We start from the raw sequence: 22,925 nt of genomic DNA on the forward strand, positions 1-22,925 counted from the left end.
TAACTGGTGCCCTTATGAGACGGGGAAACTGGGACACAGAGGCAGGCACACGGTGAGAAAACCATGGAGCGATGAAGGGAGAGCTCAGGGAGATGCTTCTAAAAGCCAAGAAACACCAAAAACTGCCAGCAAACCACCGGAAGCTAAGAAGAGGCCTAGCGCAAATTCCCCCTCCCAGCCCTCCAAAAGACGCAACCCTGCAGACACCTTGACCTTGACCTCCAGCCTCCAGAACAGAGACAACAAATTTCTGTTATTTAAACCACCCAGTCCGTACTTTGTTACAGCATCCCTAACAACCCAGTACACCCACAGCCTTACTTGTCTTCACCACGCGGTCACCAGTGAGGAAAAGCAGAAACGTCCAGAAAGTCACCATATTTGCTTTTCTAGTCACCATATTTACTTTTCTATCCAACAACCCAGACCTCACCGGGGAACTCAAAATTATCAACTAAACATAGTCCTCCAGTGCACAGGTACACAAATGTTTGGCACTTTGCAGCTTACAAAACTTCCATGTGCCTCGTCTCTTGTCGGTCCCCTAACCTGGCCTTGAGGTAGGGTGTGGGTCATGGATTCCCATTCTGCAGATGAGGATGGTGAGTTCTGGAGAGGCAGCGACTTGCCTCGGAGCGCTCGGCCGCTAAGCGGCAGGGAAGCACGAGCCGCAAGCTCTTGGAGTCTGGGAAGCTGTTTGGTGGGCTTGCTTTCATTTCTTTGTCTTGCTGCCTCTCTGGCCGCCTTGGAGCCTCTTGCCTCTCTTGAGAGTAGAAGTCCCTGCACTGAGGCGACTGGAAAGAAGTTGTGAGTATCCAAGACCTGTTCCAAGAAAGCTCCGGAAGGCAAGAAGGGAGGTCGCCAGGGAGAACAGAGACCAGTGCCCTCCACCCTCCTTTCTCACGGCTGCTGCTGTCCCCACCACCCTCCTGGCCTCCTCCTCACCTCCGCCCCCAACCCCTGCTATCTCACAGGCAGGCCAGGTTCCTGGTGACGATGCCACCCAGTGTTGTCAAAATAGCGAGCAGCTGGAAAGGATTCCAGAACGAAATCTCTGTGTCTCTGCCGCCTTCTAAATGACTACAACTGCGGCAACTAAACTTGCTAATGTGCTAAGCATTTTCTAGCAGGGCCAGGAGGCAGGGCTGGTGGTGTGGTAGTTAGGAGGGGCTTGCGGGCCTCATCCTCCTGGGCAAGGAAGTCCCCGAAGGAGGTAGAGGCAAGGAGAACCAACCCAGAACCCTTCTGCAAAGTCACCAAGAGCCACCCGAGCTGCACTTCAGGATTCCTGGAGTGCTGCTGGCCAGGTGGGCAGGGCTGCCCGGGCGCAGAGGCCTTGCAGGCCGGGGAAGGGGACTCCCAGGCGGTGGGGGAGATGGCCCTCTAGAATGCAAGTTATGGTGGATACTTTTTCTGCTGACACAGAGTAGTGTAGAATGCTGTCCACGAGGCTGGGCAGCCAGGGCCTGGCCCTTTCTGTTTGCCTCTGAGTTGGCAGGGACAGGGCCCATGGTGACCAAACAAAGGACAAGATGCCAAATACCCAGAGGCAAGCAGGCAAGACTGCCCAAGAGGGGTCTGAGGACAAGGGCATTCGGAGTGTTCCGGTGGACTGGAATCAATAGGTTGGGGGGTGGGGAAGGGAACTTTCCTACAGGGTGCCCCTGATTTCCCAAACACACTCACACCACGAGCTTCTCCACAGTATCCTTGTTTTTCAGGGGCTCTTTTGAAAATGGTTCAAAATAGGAGACCAGGAAGGGGAACAAACCCCCAAATCTGAGATCAAAATGAGGTCCTGCTCTTCCTTCCTCCCCGAAGTACTTCACTCTACACTTCCTAGAGAAACCAGGGGGCATTGAGAGAGTGAAGAGGGGAGGTTGGGAGCCAAAACTTAGCGCTGGGGAAGAATTCTTTCCAGAGCCATTTGGTGACAGGAAATGGTGTGAGCGACAAAGCAGGTGCTGCTCAGGTGAGGGAGAGGTGGGGTCGTTCTGGGAACATATAAGCCAGGAAAACCCTGACAGGATTCAATCTGGAGGGGGAAAAAATCCCAGCTGATAGAAACTGCTGAGAGCTTGCAGCTTTTAAAGCCCTTCTAGCAAAAGGATCTTTGGAAGCTTTGCAAACCCTGACCACGCAGGGAGTCAGCCACAGCCCAGCCCAGAGCGCTGAAAGTGTTTTTGCTAAATCAGAACTAACCCACTCACAAATATCTAGTCCTGACCTCCCCCTGGCTCCCATTTCTTTCTAGGCGCTGCTTTCCTCAGAAATTACGGTTTTCCCAGAGCAGAGGGGAGAATGCTGCAGGGGACCCAGCAAGCCAGCCAACAACCTCAGCTCCACTGCTCGCCCACGGCTGACCCTGGGCAAGGGATTTCACCTTTATGAGTCTCATTTTTTCACTGAGGAAGTGGCAAGAAGGAAGCTGATGGAGAGTTGGTGGGAAGATTAATGAGCTCATGTATTCAGGGTGCCAAGCACAGGGAGGGAGGGAGGGGCAGCTCTCTGAGGGCTGGCCCCCTTCCTTCCCACCTGCCTCTCTGGGCCCTCTGGCCTCACATTCAGTGCAAGCAGGATACAGATCAGTGGGAGCCTAAGTTAAAAGATGGGGAGACAAAGGCATGCTTATATAAAACAAGCCATGAGTTTAATGGAACCTCCTCCACCCCAGACTCTGGTCCTTGCCCCCCACCCCCGCCGCTACCTTCCCCCACCTCCACCAGCTGATAGACTCTTAGCCGCTAGACTTCTTTTAGCAGGGTTTCTATGTCGTACAACTCTAGGGGGGTGCCATCTGTGTCTATTCCCTTTGCCCTGAAGGGAGCCGCATTCAAGAGACCAGCATTTGAATGGTGCCCCCAGAGTCGGGCAATTTTGCAGCCCTACTAAAGCCCTTCTTTAGTGTCCTTGCCTTCAGGAAACCTTTTCTAAGGCTTCCCTTGCCTCTACTTTCTTTGAATGCCAACAGCAGTTCGTCTGTACTTCTCTTCTGGAGCTCATGAAACTGCCTTTATCCTCCTGGGGGTTTGTATGTGTGTGATTCCGGCAGAGGTTGGATCTTACCCTTTATATTCCCGTAGCACCTAGCACAATGCTAGCTCATTTTGTGAGGCCAGCATTACCCTGATACCAAAACTAGTCAAAGACATCATCCAAAAAAAAAAAAATTTTTTTTAATTTTAAAAACCTTAACCCTTACCTCACACCCTATAAAAAAATTAACTCCAGTTGGATCACACAGCTAAATGTAAGAGCTAAAACTGTAAAACTTCTATAAGAACAAGTGGAAGAAAATCGTTATGAACTTAGGGTAGGCAAAGTTTTCTTAGGCCAGAGAGAGCTCAAACCGTAAAACCAAAAATTGATATATTGGACTTGATGGAAATTTAAAATGTCTGCTCTTGGAAAAACACTAATATGAAATCAAAACACAAGCCACAGACTGGAAGAAAATATTTGCAAAACATATATCTGATAAAGGACATGTAGTCAGAATATATAAAGAACTCTTAAAACTCAAGAAGAAGAAGACAAATGACCCAATTTTTTTTAATAGCTAAAAGCACTGAACAGACATTTCACTAAAGAAGTAATATGGATGGGCCAAAACGCCTGTGAAAAAAAGGTTCAACATCATTAGTCATCAGGAAAATGCAATTAAAATCACAATGAGATACCACTAAACATCTATTATGATGGCTAAAGTTAAAAAGACTGACAATGCCAAGCACTGGCAAGGATATAGAATAACTGGAACTCTCATGCACTGCTGGTGGAAATGTTAAATGGTACACGCACTTTGGAAAGCAGTTTGGCATTTTCCTACAAAGTCAAATATACACTTATGACCTAGCAATCCTACTCCTCGGCATTTACCCAAGAGAAATGAAAACATATGTCCACACAAAGACCTGTATACATGAATTTCAGAGCAGCTTTATTCATAATGGCCAAAACTTGGAGACCTCCCAAATGTCCATCAATTGGTAAATGAATAAGCAAGTTGAAATACATCCATGCAGTGGAATGCATGCATACAGACAACAACGTGAGTGAATCTTAAGTGCATTGCATTCGTGTCCTATTGCTGCTATAACAAATGACCACCAACTTAGTGGCTTAAGACACCACAAATGTATCTTATCGTTCCAGAGATCAGAAGTCCAAAATCAGTTTCACCAGGCCCATGTCAAGGTGTCAGCAAGACTGGTTCCTCTGCAGGCTTTGAGGAGAAAACCTGTTTCCATATCTTTTTCAGTTTCTAGAGAACACCTGCCTTCCTTGGCTCTTGTCCCTTCCTCAAAGCCAACTCTGCTCGAAGGAGTTGTTTGACCAAAGGCACAGAGGTATAGCAAGTTTGAATTTCTAAACAGTTCCATATTTCCAGGGTGTATAATGCGACATTTCGAAGATAAGGAAACAGATTCAAAGAGTTGAAGTGTCTCACCCCAGGTTTGGGACATGGTAAAAGTCACATTCTGAATCTAAATACAGACTTTTTCCCAGTACATGTGATCCCTCGGACTTTCCCACCTTGACCTTAAAGACCCCCAGCCTTAGAGGTTGGATGGGCACCCTTCCCATGTCTCAGAGGCCCTGCACTCCCTCCCCACTCCACCAGAGACAGCTCTAGCCTCTGTATGCCTCTTCAGCAACTCAACCTGTGGACGTGGCATGACCCTGGGTCTCCCCATCTTCCCACCCTGGGACCAGCCAATTCCCACCCCCCAGTTTGATGAAATTATGGTCTTAAGAAGATTGATGTTTGCACCCTGCTTTATATTTGTCAGCACCCTTTCACTTAGGTTATTTTATTTGGCCTTCCCCGCTGTGTGAAGCTAAGGTTACAGATACTACCAAGCCCATTTAGCAGATGAGAAAGCTGAGGTACTGAAGGTGGGCGCAGGCTGGCCACATCACATAGCAAGTGAAGCAAAGCCAAGATCGAAATCCTCTCCAGGCTTCCCCCTCCTCACACCACAAGTGCCTATTAATTCAGAAAATGGAACTGAGACAAGCCTCCTATGTAAGCTGAGCCTCGCCTTTCTCATCTATAAGATGGAAAACGGGGGAATATCTGCCCTGCCTATCACACCAGGCAAAAAAGGAAGTAATAGTATGTAAAAGCACTTTGGAAAGTTTAACATTTACAAAATGTAAGGAACTATTCTAATGATACTCTCAAGGAAAGTCACGATTTTTCTCTAAAAGTTTCCTTTAATCCCTCTGAAAGCCAGGTTCTCCTCCTGCTTTCTTTATGTCCTGGTAAAGTACAGAAGTTCTAGCCAGCCCCTCAACATCAACCTCAAGCTCACTCTTTAACTCCTCCTTCCAGCTTCCCTCTTTCTGAAATCAAGAACTGGCCATTCCCCACCCCACCCCCACCCCCCATCGATCCTCCCTGGCACAATCAGTCCCTCTTTAAAGCTAGAAATGGCCAGCACCCACTTTCAGTCCTCATGCCTCTTGTTCTCCCCAATCAGAACCAACCTACACAATACTAATGTGGCTCGGGACCCCAAGTGCAGAGTCCAGGGGTCCCCCATGGGCTGGCCCAGCCAGCCTCTCTGGCTAGTCTCCCACACATGCTCCTCCCCAGGCTCCCGCCAAGTTCAAGTGGCTGCCATTTCCCGAAAGCTCTACTCTCTTTCTCCCTTATGTCCCCACTAAGAACTGCCTTTCCCACTATTCACTTAGCTGGGGGAGAGGAGTGAGAAGAAAATCAAATTAGTCCCTCAACTCTTAAACCCAAACATATTTTAAGGGAATCAAAGAACTGAGAGGAAAAATAAAGAAAAAAAAAAAAAAGGAGACTCCAGCAGACTATATAGGTGAATATCCACATGATAGCTGAATTAGGGGGATGAAATTTCTAAGCTAAATAACAATGGGATAAATCAGAGGGCAATAAAAAGGAATATAGTCAACCCTTGAACAATGCAGGGGTAGGTATGCTGACTACTATTAGCCTGCTGTTGACCTGAAGGAAGCCTTACTAATAAGCCAATTAACACATATCTTGTATACGTATTACATACTATATTCTTACAAAAAGTAACCTAGAGAAAAGAAAATGTTATTAAGAAAATCATAGAGAAGACAAAATACATGTATAATACTGTACATATATATTTATTGAAAAAAATCCGTATGTAAGTGGACACAAACGGTTCAAATCCAATGTTGTTCAAAGGTCAACTGTAACAGTTAATATCTATTTATTTTTACTTGTACTTATTTTAACTGGATAGCAGTATTAGAAATAAATAAATAAACCTCAAACTTGACCTGATATAATACACACACATGCACAAAAACTCCAAACAGAGCAGAGAATTAAAGCAAAAGCTAAAATTATAAAACTTCCAAAAGAAAACATAAGGGGAAATCTTCATGACCTTGGTGTAGGCAAAGACTCTGAAGATACAAAAAGCAAGAACCACAAAAGGAAAAAAAATAATTTAGACTTTATCAAAATTAAAAATTTCTGCTCTTCAAAAGACACTGCTAAAGACAGGATTAATGGTTGTGCAACAATGTGAGTGTAAATAATGCCACTGAATTGTATGCTTAACATGATTAAAATGACAACTTTTATATATATTTTATCACAATTTTTTTTCATTTATTTGACAGAGAGAGTACAAGCAGGGGGAGCAGGAGGCAGAGGGAGAGGGAGAAGCAGGATCCCCACTGAGCAAGAAGCCCAATGCGGGGCTTGATCCCAGGACTCTGGAATCATGACCTGCGCCAAAGGCAGACGCTTAACTGACTGAGCCACCCAGGTGCCCCTATTTTATCCCAACTTAAAAACAAAACAAAACACTGTGTTTGTTTTAAAAACAAAAGAAAACATGAACAGGCAAACCACAGCTGAAAGTGTTCATAGTACATATATATGACAAAAGACCTATATCCAGAATATATAAAGAACCCTAGCAACTTAGTAATAAGAAGACAATCCTTTTTTCAATTGAGCAAAGATTCGAACAGACTTTTCACAAACACAGAAGTCAAGAAGCACATGAAAGTATGCTCAATATCATTAGTCAACAGGAAAATGCACATTAAAACTTCAATGAGATACCACTCACACCCACTAAAATGGCTAAAGTTGAAAAGATTAATAATACCAAATGCTGATAAAGATACGTAGCAACCAAAATGTTCATACGTTGCCGATGGAAATGTAAAGTGGTGCAGCCACTTTGGGAAAGAGTATGGCAGCTGCTTATAAAAAACAAAACAAAACAAAATGTGCTTACGATATGCCTAAGCAGTTTCATTTCTAAGCATCTACCCAAGAGAAATGAGAGGGGGAAATATGTCCACAAAAAGACATATACACAAATGCTCATAGCAGCTTCATTCATAATAGCCAAAAACTGGAAGCAACCCAAACGTCCATCAACTGGGAATGGATAAAAATTGTGGTATTGTTCATATAATGGCATATTCTCAGCAATAAAAAGGAACTACTACTATATACAATAACATGAATAAATGTTTTTTAAAAAGTATATATTATTATATGATTCTATTTACATGAAATTTTAGAACCAGCAAAACTAATCTGTAGTGACAAAAGGCAATCAATGCACTTGATTGTGTGTAAATTATACCACAACAAAGTTGGTTTAAACAGAACTTTTTAAAAGTCAAACCACAAACTGGTGAAAACACTTGCCAAACATATAACAGATACAACATATCAATATCCTTAATATATAAAGTGCACACACAAACAAATATAAGATGTTAATAGATTATAAAGGCCAAAGGACACAAATAAGCCACAAAAGAGGAAATAAGAGTAACTTATTAGCAAATAGAAAATTAAATCAATGAAATGCCATATTCCACATACCAAATTAGTGAAGTTATTTGTTTTAGTAATAAGGCCAGTAGGGCAAGATGGGCACTCTGCTAGCAAAAATGTAAATTGATACATTTCCGCAACACAATTTGGCAATAAGGATTCAGAGCCTTAACAATTTCCAGATTATTTGACCCACTTTTAGAAACCTATGTTAAAGAATAATCAAAGATGAGTAATCAAAATTAGATATCTACACGTGAAAATTTTCACTACTGTCTTAGAAAATGCCATTGGGCTGAGTAAATATGGATACATCAATATAATGAAATACCAAATATTTGTTGATGATAGAAACTTAACAAATATTTCTTAAGTGTACTCAGTTTATATACCATATAAGAACTTTAAGGAGTGAGATGTAGAGATGACCTACACTGATGGGTAGAGAAACACACATAAAAATGCTTTCATTCGGTAAAGACTGGAAATCACCTAACTGTCCATCAAAAGAGGTGAAGTCAAAAAAATCATGGTGGGGCACACAGTCAAGTTGAGCGTCCCACTCTTGGTTTCGGCTCAGGTCATAATCTCATGGGTCGTGGGATCGAGTTCCGCGTGGAGCCCCCCAATAGTGCTCCGCACTAAGTGGGGAGTCTGCTTGAAGATTCTTTCCCTCTGCCCCTCCCACCCCACTTGTACATGCTCCCTCACTCTCTCTCTCTCAAATGAATAAATAAATCTTAAAATAAAATAAAATAAATCATGGTACATCCACACAATGAAATACTATGCATCTCTTAAAAAAAGACAGACATACAGCTATTGATATGGAATAATCTCAAGATGTCTCATTAAATTTAAAAAGCAAGTTGCAGAACAGGGCATTTGGAAAACAACTATTTGAAGGTGGGGGAAGAAGGAGAGATGTAAATTCATGCTCATGGACCTCTCCAGAAACACAGAGGGGAAAAAGCAAGATGATAACAACGGTTGGCTCTGAATTGGAGAACTAGGGTCTAAGGATGGGGAATAGGGATGGGAGGGAGGCTTAGATTTACTTTTCTCTTCTGGTTTACTCTGCTGTAATTTTTTAATTTTTTATTATACAGAGGTCTTTTTCAAAAAAGAGAAAACACACACACATGCTTTATTTAAAAGAAGGAAGCGGAGTGTTATGGGTTGACTTGTTTCCCCCAAAATGCATATGTTGAATTCCCAACCCCCAGGATCTCATGTCTCACAATGTGATCTTAGTTGGAAACAGGGTCACTGCAGATGTAATTAGTTAAGATGAGGTAATTAGGATGGGCTCTAATCCAATATGTCTGGTGTTCTCATAAAAAGAGGAAATTTGGACACAGAGGTGTGTACACAGAGAGAACACCATGTGAAGATGAAGCCAGAGATTGCAGTGATGCTTCTAAAAGCCAAGGGACACCAAACGCTGCCAGCAAGCCACCAGAAGCTAAGAGAGCTCTCCCTCACAGCCCTCAGAAGGAACCAACCCTGCCAACACCTTGATCTTGGACTTCTGGCCTTCAGAACGGTGAGGCAATAAATTTTTGTTGCTGAAGACACTCAGTCTGTGGTACCGTACCATAGCAACCCGAGCAGACTGATACAGGGCTGAATATTAACATGAAATCAAACCAAAAAATGATAAGGTTCACAAAGATCAAACCAAACATCCTAGAAACAAACATCACCAGCATCTGCGCCCATAACCAAACCATCCCATAACCCCACTCCCACCCCATAGCTCTGGAGTAAATGCTTCTCTTGCTCTCTCGTGCTCACTCTCTTTCTCTCTCTCTCTCTCTCTCTCACACACACACACACACACACACACATTTAATTTAAAAAATGTAAAACAACAGAAGCATCTGACTTTATTATAATCCCATGCATCAATACCGTACCACCCACCTAAGGAAAACGGACCATTGCCCAGAATAGTGCTGAATTAAAGACACTGGAAGAAAAGAATATACCAGAAAACCCCCTGATAACTCTAGTTTGTCTGTGGAATGTAAACTATCCACCCTGTCAGTGCCCAGGACGTCTTCAAAAAGGAAGCTATAGCTTTCACAACTGTCCCGTAGTTCTAGAGGCACTCAGGGATTCAAGGGGCACCCAGCTGTGCACCCAAAACAGAGGCTCTCCCAGAGCAGGAGCATTACAGCAGGACTGGGTACCACCCGGGTGCAGGGCACTGCACCTCCATGGTAGGCTCCAGATTCCCACCAAGACCTCACCAAAGTCCCTGGCAGCCCTTGCTCCTATCAGGCTAGAATCCTTTCCAGAGGCCTTTCTCGTCTTCATCCCTATTTCTGCCAGAAAGCAGAACAGAAGGAACAAAATCTTTGGTCATAAAAACCAAGTGAGCTCAGGAGGTAGAGGTGGAGGGAAGGGTTATAGGGAAGGTTCTAAGCTCCTAAGACCCTTTAGCTGAGGTTTCAAAATGGCAGCTAGCTAAACTCCATTTGGTCTCAGTCTGCTCACCCAAACCTCCCCCAGCCTGTTCCCCAAGGGGTGTCCATAATCACTAGAACAGCCACCTGCAGACGTGGAATCTGGCTCTCCCTTCTTTCCAACACTGGGGAAGTGGGACCACGAAGATTAGTTCCCGATGCCAGAGAAGAGGCTAGAAGGGGGGAAAGAAGGGGAGAAGGAAGACCTTCACGGCGGCATGCAAGGACATGGCGGGCTCGCCCCATCCCATATCTCAGCTATTATGCATTCCCAACTGGCTTGGCCAACATCCAGAGAGACTCCAGGCTGGTGAGTCTGTGAATGTGAGGCAGAGATAAGCGACGTGGAGAGGGGGAGCTCGCCCACGGTTATATATGGGCTGTAGCGCTGCCGACGCAAGGAGCCAAGGGACTCTTCCATTTCCAAGACATTTCTGCACTCAGTCCTCTCCCCAAGATTAAGAATTCTCCTTCTTGGCTGCCTCCCTCTCCCTGGAACGTAACTAAGCAGATTGAGAACATGAAAAATCAGGGGTTTGGGTGTGAGTTTTTAATGTGTTAAAATCACATTGACCCTGGATACTTACTGGCAATAAAACGAGAGTAGGAAGCGCCTTTCTTTTCTCTGGGAAGGGCCGATCTCCGGCCCTGCTCTCAGCCAGGGGTCGGGGGTCTGTTTTGGGAGCTCAAAAAAGGTGTGCTTCCTTCCGGGAGGAGGCTGGACCTCTGGGGCAGGGTGGACACACTTGGACAACAGATACAGGAGCAAGGCCTCTGAGGGGAGGGAAGAGCATGAGCAAAGCCTCAGGAGCGGTGGCTCTTGTCCCGGCAGTGAGGACAGCTGGGGGAGGGGCAACGAAAAGTCTCACGGAAACTGAGGGATCTGGTACTAGGAGCTCATCCACCCTCACCAAACTCCAGGCCATCTCTGAGTGTGTCCTATGCACCCTCCGAAGAGCAAAATCCAGCAACACAGGGCCCTCACAAAGTCTGGAGGAAAGGAATGTCTCCCCCGAGCCTTGCCCCAGGGTCAGACGCCTGGAAAAAATTCCTGGGATTATTCGGTGTTGTCTAAGATGAATTTGGAGCCACTGGCTGATGAGAGATGTGGCTTTGGACTGGGGCTGCCAGGACTGGTCTGTGGCACGCTGAGGACGATTTCACGTCTCACAGTGTTTGCCCTAGCTGTTCACCAGTCTGAATCCGCCTTCCATCCTTCCTCTCTCTTCCCTGTTCATCAAAATCCTTGAAAACCATCTCCTTCCCGAAGCTCCCCTGAGCCCCTCGTTCAGAATGAAGCCACTGTCCTTTATGCTCCTTCAACAAGAGGTTGTATCTCGATTTCCAGGTATGCTTACCCGCCTTTGTCTTACAATTAGTCTCACTCCCCTCTAGGTCTACGTTCCCCAATGCCAAGAACCGGGTTTTACATATTTCTTTGACCCCTAGCACCCGCTTCTCTGAGCAGCCACTCAGGAAATACTTACTGAACTGGATACACAGAGCCCTAAGGAGTGACCGGGCAGTGACTGCCTTGTCTTGTCCCTGACTCCATCCATCCATTTGTCCAGCCAACGGGTGAGCGCCCGCTATCTGCCAAGACAGTTAACGCTCTTGCAGAGCACCCTGGAACTCGTGAATCGAGCAGCTAAAAAGTGAGTTTCAGTATCTAGGCTCCAGTTTAAGGCTTCTTTGCAGATCCGGGACATAGAAAATTCCACAGGATCCCTGAATAAAAACCTGACCACTACAGGTGGTTGCAGCCTCTATCCCAATGCCCGTATCTGTCCAGATGGAAAGTCACGCCTTCCAGAAGGCCTCGGGAGGGGGAGACAGATGGTCTGGGATGTGGGTGAGGACCCTCAAGGACTTTGCCCAGCCCATCCAGGAGAAGCCTGGATGTGCCTATCACAGAAGATGGCAGAGCCAAGAGAGCCCATTTGTCTATGTACACAGTACTCGGGATGCTCGGGGGAGCAGCTGGGAAATTGGGCTTGGGGGAGAGCTCTAAAAAGTCGTCTCCGTACAGCAGATGTGGTCCTGGCTGGGGGAGGATCTGCTGAAGGTCATGAGAAAAGTCTGCCCTGCTCAGGGATCAATAAGGGCAAATTACCCGGGAAGCTGGTGTGCCCAGGCACTGCTCTGCTATGGGTGAGACCAGGAGTGTGGGAAGAGACGGGATAGGTTAGGGACAGTCACTTACCCCAGGTCTCTTTCAACTCCAAAGTTATAGGAGTCTAATCTGAACCTCCCCTGCCAACAACTTGAAAAAGTTGCCTGAGACCAGGGACATTTGGAGAGAAAGTTGAATGGTGAGTCAAACAATAAACCAAAAAGAAATCCTGAAGTCAAAACAAGGGGTAAATTTTCCTTATCTCTCTAAGACATGCATCAAAGCAGCCAGCTGCTGTCTGCCCTGCCTGGGAAGATGATCACGGTTTTTAATGGCCTGTAAACAACAGGACCAGCCTTTGTAATAAAGTTGAACCAATTAATCCTTTCGGCTTCCTCCCCGCAGCCTGCCGACTCCCCGCTGCCCCTGCTCTGAGACTGGGCAGCCTTCAGGAGTCCGAAGTGGAGGGATCCTACCCCGAGACTCAAAGCCTCTGAGAACTCAGGTGGTTTGTGGGAGAGAATCAAACCCGTGGGAGAGAGGGACGGCTCCCAGAAGGAGAGTCAAAGGAAACTGCTTCTAACCTGATCTGGGTAAAAGAAGACGCCTTTCAGAAAAAAGGAAAAACCAGAGACATGCTGCACTAAGGAATTGGCACAAGAGGCAAACTTTGTTCCTACTCGGTGAACTCATTCACTCATTCATTCGGCAAACATTCATGTACTCCTACTACAGGGCAAGACACCAGCACAGGGTGCAAAAGTGTAAAAGAAAATACCTCCCCTCAATGGAATTACAGTCTGGGAAGTGGTGCTGGGAATAAGGCGTAGCCACAGATATGGATAATAAAAGTTAGTACAATAGCATTTGCAAAGAGCTACACAAATCCAGACCTTTGTTTTCATTTCTTTGTTGCACCGTGGTCAATCTGGGTGGTTGGGGCAGACATTATTGGAAAAAAAAAAACAAACAGGGGAATCAAAAAGAGGAGAAAGAAAAATGGGACAGAAAAGAAAAAGGAAACTCAGCCCCTCCTTCCTGCCCCTGCTCTAAGCCCAGCCTCAGTTCTGGGAGAGCAAAGGACCAGTTGTCACTAGAAGTCTCCAGGCAGGTCCAGGCCACCAAGTCACGATTCGAGGCACATATGCTCCTGTACCAAGGCATATTTTTGCTGAATTGCACAAAATTCTGGCCATCTGGAGTTTGCTATTTGATATACCAATTCCCAGTACCTGGCAACCGTGTGCCCTTTACTCTTAGCAATACCACGTACGTGTTTGTAAGCACACGCGTGCATGCTAAAGGTGATATAATGGAGGAAATTTGAAGATTTTTTTTTCATCCGTGGTTCAAAAGTTAACATGCTCTCCCTCTGAAAACAATGATAACACACGTGCTGCATGAGTGTGGCCTCTCATTTTTCAGTTCCTCAATAAATATTACGTTATGTTCATGCTACTAGCAACCTTGGGTGGTAAACAAAAGAAAAAACATCATTTCCGCTTTAAATTTTCCTTCTGTATCCATTTGGTTTCTACTCAAAAACGGTTGAACAGCGACCATGTGCCACAACCGTGCTGGGTATGAAGTTTGCTAGACGGAACCAGACAAAGGCCAGCCCTGCCTTCAACAGGGTCACAGTCCAGCACGGGAGCCGACCTGGAAATGAGTTCCGCCTCCAGGACCTGGAGCAGCTTCCAGAGGAAATGATGGAGACAAACCTTAAAAGGCGACCGTGATTTTACCAGGTGGAAAAGAGATTGCAGGGAGATGGGTCAGCAATTTGTGCTCAGGAAGAATGAGGCGTCTGGCGCATCCAGACCGTGGGGTGAGTGGCAGTGAAGGGCAAAGGATGAGAAAGGAGACTGAAGAGGTTGGCTGGGCCCAGACCACAGAGCCAAGAAAGCCTTGCCAAGGAGCTTGGACTTTATCCCATGGGCAATGAGGAAACCACTGAAAGTTTTAAGCAGAGGCAGGTGACATGATCAGATTTATGTTTTAGCAAGATTATTCCGGCTGCTGGGTGGAGAAGCACTGAAATAGGAAGAGACTGGGCAGACTCAAGAGACATTTCCAGAATAGAATCAACAGGACCGGGTGCCCCACTGGAGGTAGGAAGGAAAGGAGGTATCAACCCTCAGGCTCAAGGGGCCCTCATCCAAGACAGGAAACCAATAGGAAAGTAAGAGATGGAGAAATTAAGTGCCTTGTCTAAGGTCCCATAAATTACTGGATGGCAGACCGAAGCCAGGAACCTAAAATTCTTTCCAGTAGAAACCCCTTGGTTTGCCACGTTAGCATCAACCTGTGACTAAACTGAGCCCTTGATTGCCAGGCTCTTTGCTCGTTCCCTACTTATTTTACGCACATACACTTTTTGTCCTAGGAAGATTATGAACTCGTCAAGGCAAAATTTCTTTTGACCTTTCATGGCACATACTAGGCACTAAGTGGTCAACAAATGTTTGTTTTTAAATCAAACCCCAAAAGCCCAAGGGTACCCTAGGCATTGTCCTTACGTGCAACACAAGCCACTTTCTTTTGTCAATCCTTAACAAACAGTATTTGTAAAACATAATTCCTGGATCAAATAATTCCTAGAGGTTTGGATTTCATAGTCCAGGAAATTTATAACAATAAAAATTAGAGGGATCAACAGAGTCTTGCCAATTTTTTTTATTTTGCCAAATAAGGACAAGCTTAAACCCAGCTGCCATCTACTAACTGCCGTCTACTACTTGTTTCTGAAAAGAAAAAAAAAATTTAATACATATCCCCAAAGTCAGCATAATATAAGATTAAGGATAATCCTTCAAATTAAATCAGAGTTCCTCAACCTTAGCACTATCGACACTTGAGGTCAGTAAGTCTCTGCTATGGGGATAAAGGGAGGACAATGGCGGGGGCTGTCCTGTGCGCCATGGGGGACCTCACTGCAGCCCTGGCCACTACTCATTATATACCAGTAGGCCCTCCTAAGTTGTGACCACCAAAAAATGTCTCCAGGCATTGACAAACATCCCCTGGGGGCAAAATCATCTCAGTTGAGAACCACTGAATTAAATAAAGCCTTATTAAAAATCTAGCTCTATTGTCCCTATTTTTAGACCAGCGAAAACTTAAGCACAGGCATCAGTCCATAAACCAAAGGCACAGAAGCTAAGAGGATGGAATTTAAAATCAGACTTGAACTCGAACCCCACTCCTTCCTCCTTCCCGTTGCCTGACCTTGAGCAAGGGACTGCTCTAAACCTCCCTCTCCTCCCCTTCAGAAGGAGGACAGCATCTACCTTGTCAGTGGTTGAGAGGATTGAATGGAGTAGATGTTACCCACTTAGCCACATGCCTGGCACATGATTGTCGGGATAGGAAGTGTGACCATTATTAATATTATTTCTAACACTTCTAAACACGTAGCACATTAACAATGGCTACCCAGATTTAAGACTTTCTGAGTAAAGGGACCTCGCATGCAACATAGTAGGTCTTCAATAAACATTTATTGAATGAATACACGAACCCTACATCACCTGCTCCCACCAGAGCCTTTCTTCAACCCTGTCACATCTAAGTCCTCTTCTCTTTTACCAGAACTTTCTCAAATCCTACCCATGGGGATTAAATGATGAAAGAAGCCTGGCCAGGCCAGGACCTCTGCCTGGGGCCCTGTAGGTGGGAAACTTGTGGACCTGTCCAGCGCACCATATCAATCTGCCACCCACTCCCTGGACTTCAAACAACACTGACCCCACCAATGAGCGCGCACCCCCATCCCCGCCACCATCATCCCCTTCACCACGTCTTCAGGTGGCTGCTGTCCTCCCTAGATATTCAACGTGGAGGTAGGCCAGGGACAGGAAAGGGAGATGGCAGTATCCTTGAACAAAAGTAGCTATAAAAGGGTGGGGGAAGCAAGGCAAACGACACATTAAACAAGCAGACAACCTCAAAGGAAAGGAGGTGGGGAGGCTCCACCGAAGGGGTCAGAGTTCCCACTGCTTCCTCCGTCCCCGCCAAGCCCACCTCCCGCCTCAGCAGGCAGAGAGCGCACTGGTGGCTCTTACAAGGGGAGACACTCGTCATAAAGCAGACACGCCCCTGGCTGAAGCCCAGCCTCGCATCAGTTCTGGAGTTCACCTCACAAGCACAATGAGTATCTGTGGCAGTTTCCAGAAGGACTGAATTTTTCTGGCCATCCCAGAGTCACAGGACGTGAGCACAGAGAGGGGACTTAGAGAGCAGGGAATCCAAACTCTCATTCTATAGATGGGGAAACTGAGGCTCGGCACTAGAAAGGAACTTGCTAGGACCATCCAAGGGTGCTCTGGTCAGCGGCAGCGCTGGGCCAAGAGCTCAAGGCTTCGGTTCTGGCACTCAACTTTACCGGGAGCTCAGAAACATCCCCAGAAGAGGATGGCTGTTACAAACTAAATCTCACTCTTCCTGAAAAAAAATGGATGATCACGTTTGCAGCTTCATATGAAGAGAGGATTAACAGATTCTCAGAAGGGGCCATTGATCTAGTCCCATGGCAGCTCCATCCGTTCGGAAACTGTGAGAGAAAAAAGTACCTTCCATAGGAGGATCCAGCAACTAACTTCTCTGCCCCATCAAGCATCATCCGTCTTCTTCAGACTATTTGATACTATAACCAAAATACAAAGAGGACGGTAAGACCATTTAGGGAAAGTGTGGGGCGTGCACACATGTGCATAAAAGGGAGGAAAAACGGGACAGAGAGGTGGGAAAATACTAGTAAATGGCGAATCTGAGCAGAGTACAGGGGTGTTCATTGTACCTTTCTTGCAAATTTTCAGAAGACTTCACATTTTTCCAAGTAAAAAAATTTGAGGGAGAGTAAGAAAGCACTACATAGTAATCTAAGCTAAAGTGAATCGTTTTTTAAAGTATTTGGAAAGGGGCACTGGCGTGGCTCAGTCAGTTGGGCATCTGGCTCTTGGTTTCAGCTCAGGTCGTGATCTCAGGGTCCTGGGATCAAGCCCCAAGTTGGGCTCCATGCTCTGCAGGGAGTCTGCTTGGGATTCTCTCTCTCCCTGTCCCTCTGCCTCTCCCCTGGCTCACACTCTCTTTCTAAAAATAAATAAATCTTTTAAATAAATAAATAAATAAATTTTAAAAAATAAAAATATTTGGGAAGGGCCAGGAATCATTCCTTCAGTTTCACTAAGTTTCTTTATCTAAGGACTAACGTCTTCAGACCAAGAGGACACGGCAGAGGTTAGAGGTGTAGCACTCCAAACAAATGTGTGATGCTGGTGTTCACAGTAGTTAGTAGCTATGGTAACCTTGGAATCCAAATCTGATTTCAAATATTTTGTCCCATTCGCTCCCAAAATACATATATACTTGTCACAACATGTATCCTGTGCTCTTGATTAAGAACGTAACTAAAGTCACAACAGGCTATGGATGGGGCAGATGTCAGAATTTTTCCCAAAAGTCCATCCCCTTTGCAAAGCAGGTGGCTGATAAATACAATAAAATGAAGTTTAATTTCTATTCAGTTTGGAAATCCTTTCACATAAATAAGTTATTAAATCAAAATCCATATCCAAGCCACAGTCGCCATGTTCTCTATCCATAGTAGTATTTAATTGGGGCCATATTGGATCTATAATCCAGCCCTGAAAATCTATCCTTGACCACAGAGATAAAATTTGCTGGAGATTTGAGGGAACACAAGCCATCCAAGAAACCTGAAAGCACTCCTTATGGTTAAAACAAGGGCTGAGAATGAGCAGAAGAATATGAAGTTGGAGAGAAAGATAGAGGTCAGATCCAAGAGGGCCTGTACACACAACAAAGAACTAGAAAGTTTCTCCTTCAGGTAACAAGGCACCACTTTAAGATGGGAAGAATATAACTGGATCATTCTGGCAGAGGATGGATAGATGGAAGTAACTCAAAACTAGGGAATCTAGTTGGAATGACAAAGACCTGAACTAAGGTAGTCAGCATGGAGTGAAGAACTAAAGATAAGTTAGAGAGAGCTACTAAAGGGAGCCAATACACAGTACTTGACAGGAAGAGGGCAGATGTGCCCTAGAGAGAGAGGAAGTAGTCCAAGATGACTTCCAGCTTTTTTGACTCGCTAGACGATGCTACCAGTCATCCAGATGGGGAACCCAGGAGAAGGTTTGGCAGAGGAATGTAGTAGGTTTTGAACATGTTGACGTTCCACGTGGATATGTAAATATGGAGCCCCAGAGAGAAGTAGGAGCTGGGTATACGCATTTGGGAGTAATCAGCATATATATGGTGGTGGATGCCATGGGTATAGAGGAGGTCAACTGGGAAGGAACTGAGAGCAAAATAAGAATTGGCTCAAGAACAGAAACTCTGGGGAAGAAAACTGTTAAGGATAGGCAATAAAGAGGAGATTCCCCCAAGAACACCAAGGAGTGGCCTAAGAAGCAGAGACCTCAGGCTGCTTTTAAGTGACCCACTATACCCCTCCATCTCCACAGGCTGGTAAACCACGTTAGAGTAGAGCAAGGAACAATGATGTATTAAAACAAACTCACTTCTTAACAACAAAAAGGCAAATGACCCAATGAAAACATGGGCAAAGGATCTGAATAGACATTCCCCCAGAGAAAATAAGCACATGAAAAGATGCTCAGCATCATTAACCATCGGAGAAACGCAAATCAAAACCACAACGAGACACCAATTCGCACCCACTAGGATGGCTAGAATCAGAAAGGCAGATAATCACAAGTGTCAGCAAGGAAGTGGAGAAACCGGACCCTCACACGTTGCTGGTGAGAATGTAAAACAGCGCAGCCACTGTGGGAAACAGTGGCAGTTCCTCAAAAAATTAAACATACAGTTATCATATGACCCAGCAGTTTCAATCCTAGGTATAGAGTCCAAAAAACTAAAAACATATGTCCACCCAAAGACTTGTATTTGAATGTTCATGTAAGCCTTACTCGTAAGAGCCAAAAAGTAGAAAAAACCCAAATGTCCATCAACAGATGAATGGATAAATAAAATGTGGTATACCACATAATGGAATATTATTCTGCCATTTTTTAAAAGGCAATATCGATATATACTACAATATTGTTGGACACTGAAAACATGCTAAGTTGAAGAATCCAGACACAAAAGGCCACATATATTGTCTGATTCCATTTATATGACATATTCAAAGTAGAGAAGTCCATAGAGCCTGAGAGTAGACCGGTGGGTTGCCAGAGGCTGGGGAGAAGGGGGGAATGAAAAGTAATACTTAATGGGTGCAAGATTTGTTTTTGGGGTGATGAAATGTTCTGGAATTAGGTAGTAGTGATGGTTGCTCAATTTAGGTTTACTAAAACCATTGAATCGTACACTTTTAACCTAAAAACCAATGAGTTATGCACAGTTAAAATGCTGAACTTTATGTTATATGAATCTTACCTCAATAAAAAAATTCAAATAATAGGCTCACTTTACACAGTTTCCCATAGCCAAGAGCAGCTGGGTAAGTAATTTCTCTAGCTTGTCCAGATATTCTGCATAAAGAAGACAAAATTCCAAGATACTCTAACCAAAGAAGCCAAAGAGCATGCTTCCCAAAGACTCTTAAATATCTTTAAATTTCCATAGGTGGGGGGTGAGCAGCTCTGCTGAAAAGTAGAGATGGTGCGTTCAGCCTCGTGATAGCTACTCGTGGTTTGGTCAGGCTGCCACACCCACTTTTAAGATTTCAAAATGCCAGGGTGACAAGGAGACAAAGAGGCAACCATGATTTGACCTACAAAAAACAGCAAGCAGGCATGACCTGTTATAGTCATCCCACAATGACAGGAAAGGAGAAATGATTTCTGGATGCAGAGTACCCAAAAGCTCCAGAATAGCAGTCTCCCAGTCATGCCCCTTAATCAACTCTTCGACACTTACAACCCTTGCACTGTGTTCGAGATGACCTCCTGAGACAACACTGCAAGCTGTCCTGGAAAGTCAGCACTCACCATATATATATATATATATATATGTATGTGTGAGTGTGTGTGTGTGTATACATATATGGCTGCTCTAGCCACATGGGGTCTCAGGAAGTTGTTCTGAATCACTTTGGGCTTTAGGCACAGTGACTTTGAAATTAGCACAACCTATAGGGTTTGCACCCAACTCAACACCATCTGCTGCAGAAGTCAAGGCCCAAAGAAGCAAGTAAGGGACAGGAGATGGACCGTGTGTGCATTTGTCAGAGGAAACACGCCTCTGGGCAGGAAAACCTGAGGACTGCGTTCCAGGGTTCCATGACACTTCCTGATGATAATTTCATCCCTCTACTTTCCTCTCCATTGACATGTTTCCCTCTGCTTTTGTTCTCCCTCTCTAGCCAGATTCGGAGGGCAACCCTAATAATAAAGTAACAGAATTAAACGATGCAAGGTGGCACACCACCACCCCCAGAGAGACTGTCAGAGTGGGGAGGCAGGTCTAGAGAGAGAAGCAAACCTCTGGCCTGGTCTAGCCATTGTATAAGCAACCCCTCCTCCATGCCTCCCTGCTCATGCCTGCTCCAATGGGAAAAGGAACACAATGAAACTCGGCCTTCCCTTGGGGTTCTGACCACCTCAAGAAGAGACTATGATTACCCTGCCATTGCTATGCCTACTGTGATGTCATTCCTTTATCATTCCATTGGGTGGATTTTTCCCCCCTTTTCTTTAAAGGATACCCTACTATCCAGTGCCTGGGAGCCCACTGGGAACTTCAGCCCTCATCCTATGTAGACCCAGGTAAGCCACTCTGTCTGGGGACCTCAGGAGACTCTATAGTCCCAATGGGAAAAGGGAAGAGTCAGGAGCAGCTTCCAGGATGCAGGAAAGCTCTCCTCCCAAACTGCTCAAGCTACCCCTATATTTAAGCAGAATCAAGCAGAACAAGATTTTACCTTCTCTGTTCAAAACTGCAAACAGAAGAGGGTAGTAGAATTTGGTCCTATCAGTTTTATTTAATTGTCAGAAAGAAATTTTTTTTAAATTTATTTATTTCTTTGAGAGAGTGAGAGCAAGTGAGCATGAGTAGGGGGAGGGGCAGATGGAGACAGAGAATCCTAATTCCAAACAGACTCCCTGCCACCGAGCGCCATGCACCATGCCACAACCCTGAGATCGACCCCACGACCCTGAGATCATGACCTGAGCCAAAATCAAGAGTCGGACACTCACCCCACTGAGCCACAAAGCACCCCGGAAATCACTTTTTAAGTAAAATAAATGCAAAGAAGAATAAGGATAGAGGAAAAGGTGTCCAAATCCCACACTTTATCATGCGTAGAGGAATGCAAAGGAAGAAAGAAAAATATTTCCTGAACGGTTACTTCTGGCGCTCTCCAGCCATACACGGCTAGGGGTTCCATGTCAATGAAAAGCATTTCTCCGGGTTCCTCCTGTGCACCAGGCACTATGCTGAGTACTGGAGTCCTCGTCCCCATCTTTAAGGAACTCGTGACAAGGTCACTGTTCACCATCACGACATCTACATAGGCTCATTCAAAGGATTTTGCTCCACTAAAAAGAGAAACAGAGGCTCTGAAAGACCAGGCAATTTATCCTCAGCCATGTGGCGCAGTCTACAACCTGTGGGCAGGAGGGAAAGTGTGGGCAACAGCCCACCACAAGCTCTCTCCTCATTTTGTCTCGCCCTCCTGGGCCCCGGGTGCTTCCTCAGGCCATGCAGGAAGGCAGCGGGCAGTGGTTGCAGTTCCAGCGGCTGCAACCGCACCAGGGGAACGACAGCCATCTGCCTCAGACAGAGGGCAGGAGGGCCCAGGAAAGGCCACCCCTGTGGCCAGCTCACCCTCTGCAGCCACGTTCACCTTTAGGTAATGGCCCTGTTCCTGGAAGTCGCCAATGTCCCTGTGGATGAGACACGGCTCCCTGTAGAAAACAGTGGTCCAGCCACCCTGGAAACATCCAGACTTGTTCCATAAAAATGGCGCTGACCATGGGTGTTAGCAGCACTAACACGCAGAACCGGCCTTGCCTTTCTAAACAGACAGCATGCTTCTTATCGTTTAACAAAATATATTCTAGATCACCTCTTCTTGTCATCATAAGCAAGAGAAAAATCTGATCCCCATTTTGTGAGTGAGGAGAGCAAGGCCAAGAAAAGAGAAGGGGGTCACAGGTGACACTGACTTGCAGATCTGAGATTTTTATCTTAAATACTCACTTTGGGGCACCCTTGGTGACAGCACAAGCACTCGGCGCTTTGGGTGGAAGTCACACTCCCAGGCCACCAAACAAGCCATGACTGTTCGCTCTTTTGTGTTTAGCCGGGCTGGGCGGGGGAGGGTGGATGGCAAGGAGAGGTGGGAGAGAGATACCCACGAAACCCAAGCACTTACTCCCAAAGTGGTTGCTGGGACAGTGCAGGGGCCAGGTGTCAGATGTAGTCAAACCGTCCTCCCTTTTAATAAGCCAGTCTGTCGCTCACCTGTCCTGAGGTAGGTGTCCATGTGCCCTACTTTTCCATGAAACCCTGCTCCCTCAGG

At 45.6% G+C, this 22,925-nt stretch overlaps 1 protein-coding gene across 5 annotated transcripts in view; it reads right to left on the bottom strand.

Moving 5' to 3' along the window:
- The window catches only part of DPF3 (double PHD fingers 3), a 286,307-nt gene that overhangs the window by 183,822 nt on the left and 79,560 nt on the right, over nucleotides 1-22,925 (bottom strand). Inside the window, exon 1 of one of the 5 annotated variants that reach the window (XM_034642253.1) lies at nucleotides 16,978-17,299. The exons of 2 other annotated variants lie outside the window; for them this stretch is intronic. In XM_034642253.1, the coding sequence (XP_034498144.1) occupies nucleotides 16,978-17,027 (50 nt within the window). In that variant the 5' untranslated portion in view covers nucleotides 17,028-17,299. Of the gene's footprint in view, nucleotides 1-16,977; nucleotides 17,302-22,925 lie in introns of those variants that run through there. 2 more of the 5 variants (XM_034642251.1, XM_034642254.1) reach the window with 2 other exon arrangements.

This window comes from Ailuropoda melanoleuca, chromosome 14 (genome assembly GCF_002007445.2).
Source record: "Ailuropoda melanoleuca isolate Jingjing chromosome 14, ASM200744v2, whole genome shotgun sequence".
NCBI classification, from domain to species: domain Eukaryota; kingdom Metazoa; phylum Chordata; class Mammalia; order Carnivora; family Ursidae; genus Ailuropoda; species Ailuropoda melanoleuca.